General features: G+C 30.8%; 1 protein-coding gene across 3 annotated transcripts in view; it reads left to right on the forward strand.

The window, feature by feature from the left end:
* The window catches only part of LOC136988995 (NGFI-A-binding protein 1-like), a 62,989-nt gene extending 56,034 nt beyond the window's left edge, over positions 1 to 6,955 (forward strand). For all 3 annotated transcript variants that reach the window (XM_067287013.1, XM_067287014.1, XM_067287012.1), the window contains one exon: positions 1,118 to 6,955. In XM_067287013.1, coding sequence (XP_067143114.1) covers positions 1,118 to 1,764 — 647 coding nt within the window. In that variant the 3' untranslated portion in view covers positions 1,765 to 6,955. The remainder of the gene's footprint in view (positions 1 to 1,117) is intronic.
* The last annotated feature ends 4,446 nt before the right edge of the window (positions 6,956 to 11,401 follow it).

Genomic DNA, 11,401 nt, shown 5'->3' on the forward strand with positions numbered 1-11,401 from the left:
CATGACCCACCTCTACCTCCCACCTTCTTGATCTTTAACTACCAAACTTTAATAGCATCAATGCCCCTATATACAAGTTATATAGTTTGGGAATCAGTTTTTGACTTTTTTGGATTCAGAGGTGTCAAAACATCATGATTCCAAAAACCTGGAAGGTCAAATATGACATGATTACAATAGTATATTATAACAGCTGGAATTGTTGCATTAAAATGATCTGGAAAGTAACAAAAAAGTAAAAATTTGAGATGATTACAATACTTTCCCTTGTGATGATATAACAGCCAGGAAAGTAAAATGAAATAACAAAAAACAGCATGAGTGAATAAGGATCCAGAAAATATCATGCAAAATATCATTTCCAATTTGGTCAGAGGACCTCAAAGGGTGATTTCCAAGCATTAGAAATACAATTAGAATTCCTTTAATTAACACATTTATCTTTCCTAATAGACTTATAAATTTCTAAAAGCTCGAATCCCTTAAGTCAACATATCAGACACCAGTTCTGCTATCTTTCAATCCACTTGCAGGTCAGGAATGGAAGTAAAAGCTTTCAACATGGAAATGGGCATTGTCATTTTGATGGTCAAGTCATGTTCCTTTGATCTTGCATGTAGAGAACAAGACATGACACCAATGTACCCCAAACTAATCTCAAACCACTGATCCTCAAGGCAACTTTAAATTGGCAATATTTTACATGCCAATTCAAGTTAATCATCTCTTAAGTAATGATCATTTTTATAATTTATAAACTGTTTCTAAAATTGACAAATTATTTATAAAATAATAATAAATGTGATATATAATGTCATCAGATTGATAAAAAAGTTTATCATAATGTATATTCATGTCATTTTTGTAGTTAACAGAATAAAAACTCAAATCTAAATAAAATTGATAATTATACTCTTGTCGGTTTATGGTTTCAGAATATTTGTATTGAGAATTTTCTTTCTTTAGGCATTGTACTGAAAGATTTAAATGTTCAAAAAATAATAATTTATATATGTATTTATAATTATATATATATAATATAGACACACTAAATATTTTAAAATTATTATATATGACTCTTATTGTTTGTTTTAATAAGCTATTTATATATTTTCAGATTCACAATTTTCAATCTATAGTAATGCATCGTCTCCTACTTTAAGTCATGATGCTCATGATTCTCCTTCTAGAGATTCTAATCAGTCATCACAGGCTTCTGATATGTACAATACAATGAAAATGGTGTCAGGTAAGAAAGCCAATTCACAGATTACAAAGCAGTTAGTACAAGAAACTTTAATGGATGAAGGCCTTCGTGTAGTAAAAGAGCTGGCCAGTCAGATTAGAGAAGATACTGAAATACCCATCTCCATATCTAAACCAGAAGGTCGCCCTCGTGGTCGTCCACCGAGATTAGAACGGGATTATCTTGTTTCTACAGCAGGAGCAACTGGTGGAGTACCAATAACTTCTCTATCAACAGCTATTAGTCTAACATCTAGTACCAGTCCATTGGCATCTGCTCAAAATGGCCATTGTCTCATTACCATGAATGGTCCTTCAGATAATTACAGTGCCTCACGCCCGAATGGTATGATGTTAAATAACAGTGGCCTTCATAACAGCAATGATGCAAATGATAAAACTGATAGTTCGGAGATTGGGAAATCACCAGAAAACAGTTTAAATGCATTGCTTGCTCTTTCACAAAAAGGTGTAAAACAGGAACCACCTTCTCCAAATAGTACTGGAAAAATGGAATGATAAAAATTTATCAAACAATTGACTTGTGAATAAAAATGTGCTGTGGTGCTGTTATATTTAATACTGCTCATATAGTCAGCTGTTCTCATTTTTGACCACAAATTTAACATGTGTACAGACTATTTTCATGTGCCTATGCCAATTTTCACTTGGCATGTGCAACCAAACATTGCTGAACTAGATTGGTTATTCCAGAATCACAACTGTCCTTATTTTGAATTTTTGTGAAATACACATGAGGTATTATGTCAAACATAATCCCTCAACACTCATTGCATTGTGGTAAGTGTGCAATAATGGAGTTTGGTACAGCTCCTTCAGACTTGTGGTGAAACCACACCAATTGGCCTTGCCAAGTGTTTGAAACATAGTCATAATGCATTGAAATGGAATTGTCTGTGATTTGTCATCATTTCGGCTGTGATTTACTGTGATGGTTGTTACAACTACACAGTGGCCAGTAATGCAAAGATTGTAGTACTCTAAGAGAGTCATGCTTGTTCAGCACGTTCAGAATGTGCATTGTAAACAAAAGCTTAATGTAATCTTCATATGTGATCACTTCACATTGGGTAGTTCATCATCATCATATTTTAGAATAACTGGATGTCAAATGCAATGAACTGCTTTCTGTACAGTGGTTGATTGCCTCTTTCATCCAGTGTTCTTTTTCTAGCAGATAATGCTAGATTTTGTGGTGCTGTCCTAGAAAGGATGTAGTTTTAAGGTGATTTTTAGGAAAGCAATATTAATGGATTTTTGGTGTGTAAAGAACGTAAAATGAATGGTGTTCACATACATGATATTAAAAATGGTATTAATTACAATAATACAGAGTAAATTTTAAGAACATGAAGAATGAACTGTGGTATTTTGCATAAATGCTAATCAACTGCTAGTGTTTTTAGCAGTAGATGCAACTTTCATAAATGTTGCCAAATATTTTTCACATTTCAGAAAGGAATATAAAATAATGTTTTAGAATCAGGCAGATTTGATTAGGATATTGAGTGCAACAACTTCCAGCACACAGTGAAGCATTGTGTATGATTAATCTAATTTACCAATGCTATGATTGATGCAGAATTTATTATAAAATTTATATATGTAAAAATTGGAAATGCAGATATGGTTAAATGCTGAGTATTGATGACTGTGATGGATGTGGAGATGCCAGATATGTCAAAATGTATACCACAGTTAATCTGTTGGTTACTGAGAACAATCTGGTCAAACTCCAGATTATAGTGAAAATTTTAGCTCTTTGTGATTGGACCTTTTGTGATATATTGTTCTAATAGTGTATTGCCAGAGAAGGAGAACTTCAAATTGTGATGTGATGCAGTAGATAGTTAGGTACATACCTTCTGGACTGCCTTTTTTTGGTATTTTCTTGTCAATGTCAAAATATTGAAACAGTCTAGTATGTAAACAATTTATTTGGAAATACCATTGTAAATTTCATTTTGTAGACATGTAAAAAAACAAAAGTGCAAATCTAATATAAAAAGTATGCTAAAAATCAAAATGCCCAGCATATTTGCTGATGTTAATTTCAGCAGTGTTTGGCATAAATTAAAAATAAGGCATGTACAATTTATTTTTCCTAGGCCTCTCTGAATATGTATCAGATATATCTAATCTTAGTGTTAAAATTGGAGCTTGAAAGTGAAGTACAAATATTGATAAAGTACCCTCAATATAGTTTAATTTTTTGACCTGTGCTGGGAACAGGTTACTTTAATAATTCTGTAGAATTCATTTAAACATCTTTTTAAAGTTTGTTTTAATAGAAAAATAGTATAGATGCAGCACAAGATATAACAGAAAATAGTTACAGTTTCTTTTAAGGAAATATTAAAACATGCAGATTGAGAGGAAATGACCAAAGATTTTGTTTGCTATGATAGTTATACAGTATTGTCTTTTGATTAGTGTGAAATATTTTGATAGCAATGATTGTTAATTATTTTTTAATATTGTACAATATAAACTTTCAACAGTTTAAGGGGGCATAATATATGAGGCAAATCTTGTCTAAGGGTTATATTTATCATAATAAACTGCTTAATGTATTCTCTGCTGCTGACTGAACAGAAAAATCTATTAACTGAAATTCGGTTTTAAAGAATCTCATCTCTAATTGGAGAATATATTATATGTTAAATAATATATATAAACAAAGTATTTTCAAGATTAATCAATATTAAACTGCCAAAATAAAGTTGTTCTGATATATATTTATTTACTCATAGGAAGTAAAATAGTTTTGTACTTTTATGTATATTTAATTTGTTTTGTTTTATGTTTGCTATATTTTTTTTTAAAGTTTTTCATTTATGAATGTTATAAGATATCAAAACAATGAGTTTAATGCTAAAATTTTGAATTCTTAAATAATTTATGCTTTAAATGCAAAATTCTTTCTTTAAAATTTTAAATATTTGAAATATATATATATACACACATTTTTTTCAGTCAAAAATTCAAGTTACTTTAAATCATTTTTTGTATTAAGAAATTTATAAATTGAAAGTTTAAGTTTTCTGTGAATATAACAGAATACATTACATTTAGATTTACAGATACATAGGAATAGTATAAAATTTTAGATAAACAGTTAATTAATTTATACAAACCAGTTCAGGATTCAGTTCTTACTATTTTTATTAAACCATGATATAGTTTTTTTTTACAATACGATACACAAAATTAGGAATATTTACCACTGTTTGTGTTATTGTCTACCTTCAAGATTTAAAATCAATATAAAATGTTAATTTTTTAAATGTTGTTTGTTGAAAAAAATCTTCAGCATTCAGCTAATACTTTTATGCATTATAATCTGTTATTTATAAATGCACTTAACAAATATTTATATTTCTTTAAATATGCTTGAAAGTTATTATTTTCAGACATTATGCTTATTAATATTTATAAGTTTTTCCTTTAAATTTACTAGTATTATAGTAGTTCATCTGTTGTACTCAGCAGCAGAGTGTTCTGTTTATGCCTTTTGCCCTAGAATAAAGTTGTAGTTGTTCTTTGTTTAGTATATTTGTTTTTATGTTTGTGCATCAAATCAAGGATCAAGCCCAATTCTATACAAATAATAGTGGGCTTTATCATATTGTGATGTTTTTAAGACCAACCAAGCAGTCCTGAGGCCTTCCAGTTCTTGCCAAAATGACCATATTTGAATCTGTTGGTGCTGGTTGTTAGAATTAAAAAAAAAAAAGAAAAAAAAGAAAAAATAATTGTCATACCCAAAACAGCAGTAGTAAAATTTCTTAAATAGTAATAATTCTGTGTTTTTGCTGGTGTGAAATGTGTATAGCATCACAGTGAAATGTTTGAATTTTGCATATAGAAGAAAAATAGGTGATAGCAAGGAGAGGGAAAAAGACAGGAAGTAAATTATTCAAAATCAATATCTCATTTAATACCGTTATTACTTAAATGATCATTTTAAATTAAATTGTGCACAAAAATTTATTTAAATTGAAAATAATTGTCTTTTTCCCTCCATCTTATCTTGGATTACATTGTGATGTCAAAAGCAAATATAGGTTAGGAATAAATTAGAAAATTAGATTTCAATTATTTGATGTTGACACAAGAAAACTGTCAAAGATTGATAGATGTCTTAAATAGTGTGTATTCTCTCCCTTATGATTATGTACCTAGTCATATTCTTTCAACTGCATGTTATTTATCCGTCCTTAGAAGTTCTCTTTGCCTTTTGAAATTTATTCATGTGATATCATCTCGTGGCGAGATTTGATTTTTAGTAAGAGAATCACAGCAAAAAATTGCACCTGTGGTATTTCTGAAAGCAATGATTGTTCTTTCTTGTGTGCAATGGTGTAAAGGAAATTAGTGCTGGTAATTTGTGTACTTAGTTTTTATAGTTCCTGAATGTAGCGGTCTTGTTGGGTGTTTTTTGTGAAAAAATACCTTATGTACATTATTTAAAAATATGCCCATTGAATGTTATAAAACCACATTTACTGTAACAAGGCCAGTTTAGGTTGTTATTCTGAATTGATTAATTTTCCCTCATGCTACTTGTTATTATGGAAAAAAAATTGGGAAAAATCTTTCTACAGGTAATGCAAATGCTTAAAGGATTATTTCCAATTGTGAAATTGCAATGCTATTGGAATAACTGGACAAGTTTTAATGCAGATAGAATGTCTCATTATTTTAATTTAATGCCATTTAAATTAATGGCTGTGACCTGAGCACCCGAAGGGATCTGTATGTTTCTTTCCCAAGTGATAATAAACATTCCATAAATTGTTGGCCCAAGTATTCATGCGAATAAAAAAAAAAAAGAGGAATACAGTAAAGTCCAAAACTATAAACTTAGTTATACGTAAAGAAAAACATAAATACATGTTATGTATAATATATATATATATTTCCATTTGCATTTACTTCAATAAACAAAATTTCAATTCAAAATTGAATTATTTTCAGTTTTCCATTATGTAATGATATGCCAAATTTATTATTAAATAAATTTCTGTGATAATTTAATTCAATTGATTCATACATAGTAAGTTTAATTGGATATTTTACACAAAAAATTATGAATTATAATTTGTACATTTTATAAATTGGATTGTTATTTATGTCAGATGACAGTGTTTGACTTTTATCATTATCTTTTATTTGTAAAAAATGCTATATTTATATTATTATCATCTATATTTATCTATATTTCACTGAATTTACTGTGCCATGTTTCCGAATATTAAAATTCATAATTATAGATTTGAAAATAATTTGTGATCATAATAGAGAAATTAAATAATGTCTCACATAATTCAAAAATGTATGCATATAAAATATTTTTAATCAGATAAATGTTTGAAAAAATATATTATGGACAAGGTATCTTTTATGCTAAGATTTTTAAATATAAACTGCCAATTCTTGCACCATGTCTTCTGTGTAGAATATGAAACTGTGAAATTGTTAGAAAATAAATACACAATCAGGTATTAAGTGATAGTGTGAAATGATCTATATGCAAGCATGCATAGTTACATTAAATGAGAATGATAACTTAAGTCAAACACTGGATCAAATAATATGCTAGGCTACAAAATTTCTAATATGTGAATTGCTAAATATTGTATATTTCATAGATGGATTACAGTTAAAAAGAAAAAAAATACAAGTAGATATGTTTCATAAATTTTATAAGTCTCATAACATGACACAAACAGTCAATTAATTTATGAAAACATTTTTATAATATATGAGATGTAACTTTATCATAGAGCATTATTTTTGTAGATAATGAAAAATTCTATGTAAACTGAACATTGTTATTTTCAAAATCACATACTAGTAGTAATTTACTTGTTAATGTTAAATGAATGCAATTATTTAGGTAAAATTAAGATAATCTTAACAAATTAAAATTTGTTACATTAAAAAAATAATAATAATAATGCTTTTATATTAAACAAAAATATGCTCTATGGTAAATTTTTTACAATCTAAATGAAATTTTAGATAGTCATATTTATCTGAAATTTAAAATTTATAGCATTTGAATTCAAGTATTGTCATAAAAGTACTGAAATTTTAATACTTTATTTATGATTGAAAGTTTTTAAATTTAATTCCTTACTTTTTACATGACTTTTTACAAAAGTTAAATAATTTTTCAGTCAACAATTTTAAAAGAATAAATTGTCTTTTTTATTTATTGCGTCCTTTTGTTTACAAATTTACGAAAAAGAAATTTTAAAATGTATTATTGTGCAAAACAATAAGTTTTTAAAGAAATGTTTCATATATTTACGTTAAAATCTAATTAGATTACGTTGAATATTTTGGAATAGCCAATTTTTTTTGTTTATTATTTAATAATAATCGTTATATCACGAAAATGATATCTAAAGGGAATTTTTCAATTGCTCTGAAGTGAAATAAATCGTGTTGAGAATAGACAATTACGAAATTAGGAACAATACATTATTAAAAATTTCTTGCCTTATAGTCACTTAATTAAATTGACGGCTGAACGGCCGAGTGGTGAAGTTGGCAGCCTGCCGCTCTGGGAAATCTGAGATAAAATCTGGACGGGTTGAAAAAATCCCAAGAAATTTTTTGGACAATCCGTCCTGATATGTCTGGCTCTACACCTCACCACTCGGCCGCCCCGTTGTGGGCCTGGACGAACCCATAATAGGCTTTAAAAAAATGTTCTCTTAGTGGCCACAAGGCGGAGAGTAAAAAAGAAATCGTTTAAACTAATGTTATCAAATGAAGCAGTAAAAACTCCCAATTTATTCATTAAAATTGTTTTAGCAATAAAAATAAATTTATTTGACGACAATAAAATACAGAATTAAAGCGTTATAATGGTTAAGAAGTTTTTCATACTGAACTTTGCATTTTTCTTTCAAAACATGTAATTCCAATATTGACATCATTGTATTTTCACGCATCCTCTTTATGAATTCCGACGTATAACTCAAACCCAAGATTTTTAGCTCAAAATTCTAGTTTAGATCTGGCAACAAAACAATCAAGCTAAAAAATTACCGTTGGCCAAGCGGTCTTCGTTCCCTGAACACTGGGAGTTCGATCGTGGGTTCGCGCCTCGCTCGGAGTGGCTGGCCACATGGAGTTTTCCGGGTTTTCTCCACGTCTGTAACGCCTAAATAGAGGCCAGTTTCCCTTAAAAGACCTCCCGGAAGGCATCCCCCTGCCCCCTGCAAGTGTTGCGTTGCCATAACTTAACAAACAAACTAAAAAATTACTGATTTTAACGCGTGTTTAAAGTAACTATACGAAATATTCAAAATAAAGCGTCCAGTCCATGTTACACGTATGACATACAGTAAGACCCCACTTAACGCCAGGATGCGTTTTTAGACTAGAAAGCGCTAAACGAAACAGCGTTAAACGAGGTCATTTTAACACAGAGTAAATAGAGAAAGGGGAACACGCAGCCAAAAATAAACAAATTTTACTATAGTTTTAAGTTATTTTTATATTAATTTGCATAATAATAACACATGAACTTTACATTTCTGTGTGCGTGTGTTTATTTTTTGTGATGAAGATCCTGGCTTTTCTGAAATTCTTGTTCTTTGCAATAAAGTCGTGTAGTTTCATTTGTCGCTTTCTTTTTCTCTCCTTAAGCAAATGGCGTTAGCGAAGATCGCATCCAAAACTCCTCGTCTTGCTTTTGCACTCCTTTCAAAATCTGGATCATTCGCTACAATTTGATCAATGATTTCGGTGATCGTTACCAAATTTTTACTAAGGAAATCTGTAAAATTCTTTGGGGTTCTTCGTTTTCAGAATCACTATTTTCCAGTTGCATAGAATTCCTTGTTCTGCCAGTTCCTGAAGGTAGTCGTTGGTAAGGCTCTCACCAGAAACCTGCTGTAACTCCTCAATATCCTGCTCGTCTACATCTCTTTTATCGATTACGTTGACAATTTGGTCAACCTAACGATACAGCGATAGGCTCTTCTCGTTGAGAATTCTTGGATACCTTCAGCCATAACTTCTTCCACACTCCGTTCATGCATTTATCAGTTAATTCTTGCCAAGCGAAGTTGATATTGCCTATGGCATCCGTGAAGTTATATTTTTTCCAAAGTTGCACAAAACAAACATAGATTTAAGGGAAGTACAGCGCTACGACGAATTGCCACCTTTTGCTGATTGGTTCGTGTTTGGGAATAATCGTATTATATAGTCAATGAACTCGTAATTGAATCAGTTATTTTGGCGTTTTAGCGTCAGAAGCTTATTTGAATCAGCGTTAATCGAGGGAGCGTTAAGCGTGGTATTACTATATAATACAAATTAGTTATACAATTTATATATAGGCGCTATATATATATATATATATATATATATATATAAGTAGTCTGCGCTAATCATCATCACAAATTAATCGTTTACTGATCAAAGTTTAGTGTGTTTCGTACACCAAGAATTTAATATAGTGCATTAAGTGTATGTAAATTTTCTCGTACAATTACGTTATTAAAATACATTGAAAAAAATTTACACATACAGTATATAAAATTGTTTTGTGATAATCCTCTCAAGCGTATTATTAGATCAAGTTAAGAAAAAGCTCAAGAAATTAAATTTACTGAAAATAAAAATATAATGTGAAATTTATAAAGTTACTTCTTGATAATATAAGGATGACGCTTTTTTCATTTTTTTGCTCTTTGCTCTGTTGGCACTAAGAGGACTTTTATCCATATTCATCTTGGATTTCGGCGGGTGGGAAGGGATGGACCAGACATAGTGCCCATGAAATACTCCTGGGGTTTGGAATGCCCGGATTTGATTCCCGGAGAGTCGAACGATTAAGGTGGCAGCCTACTATTCTGGGAAGTGGCGTAACTAAGGGTGGGCGGAGGAGCTAGTCGCCCCGGGCGGCATTTTTGGCATTAAAAAACTTTTAAACACTTTTTTAATGATAAGAAGAGTAAAATTATTTCTTCTTAAACTTAATATTCAAATTGTGTTTAAATAGGTTTGCTCTGTGTTGTGTATTTCCCAAAGGAAGGACGGTAATGTACCGCACCAGGCGGCTCAAACTGTTGCTACGCCTGGAGATCTGGGATCGAATCTGGACGGGTCAAATAACCCAAAATTTTTTGGGGATGGTCCGTTCAGATATGTTGGCCCCATCTCTTATCACCCGGTCGCCCCTTTGCAGGCCTGGCCGAATCTATAATAGGCTTGCTAAAAATGCTCTCTTAGTGCCCACACGGCTCTATCCCCTGGACCTTTAACCACCAAAATTTAATAGCATCAATCTCCCTAATACACAAACAGTCCTGCAAAATTTCATAAATTTTCGACAAAAAAGCATAGGAGTTATTGAGCTTCAAAGAAGGTGAAAAAATCGTGCCCCCACTTTACACTAACATCCATACATACAGAAAAAAAAAAAAACCCGAATTCTTGAATTTCTCGATGTTTCAAGATACCCTCAGTCCAAAAATGTAAAAATCTTAGACATCTTTTTTTGACTGATCGCATACTTTCCCTCTGTTATATAAGATACTAGCAGATAGGCTCGGCGTTGCTCGGGCAAAAGTAATGATTGCGAAGATTAAGATTATTACGTTATAGTCACAGAAGAAAAAGAGTAATTTCATCAACAAACTAAATATTTTTAATAAAAGGTCGAATTTGAAAATCGAATATTGTAATATTGTTCGATTTTCACGACGTGTTCTGATTATATCGTTCGATTTTCATCGAATGTTCTCAAGAAGAAAAGTCGAGAAAAACCGAATTAATCTGTTTAAATTTGAAAATCGAATATGTTCTAACATATTACTTTTTTTTTTTTCCTCCAGCGCCCGTAAATCTTGCCCGTCGCCTTCTCTTGTTCTCCATTGTTACTTAACACTTCTATTGATACTTAACACTTCCATTGTTGATGGAAGTGTTAAGCCTTAATCCTGTCCCTCTCCCCGTGGGGAGAAATTTCGAAAAATCCCTTCTTAGTGTGCGTTTTTGTGACGTACCGTAACTATGTACCAAATTTCAACTTTTTACTCTTAACCGTTTGGGCTCTTAACATTTCCATTGTTACGTAACACTTCCATTGTTAACACTTCCATTG

The sequence above is a fragment of the Centruroides vittatus genome, unplaced genomic scaffold (genome assembly GCF_030686945.1).
Source record: "Centruroides vittatus isolate TY-2023 unplaced genomic scaffold, ASM3068694v2 scaffold_435, whole genome shotgun sequence".
In the NCBI taxonomy this organism is placed as follows: Eukaryota; Metazoa; Arthropoda; class Arachnida; order Scorpiones; family Buthidae; genus Centruroides; species Centruroides vittatus.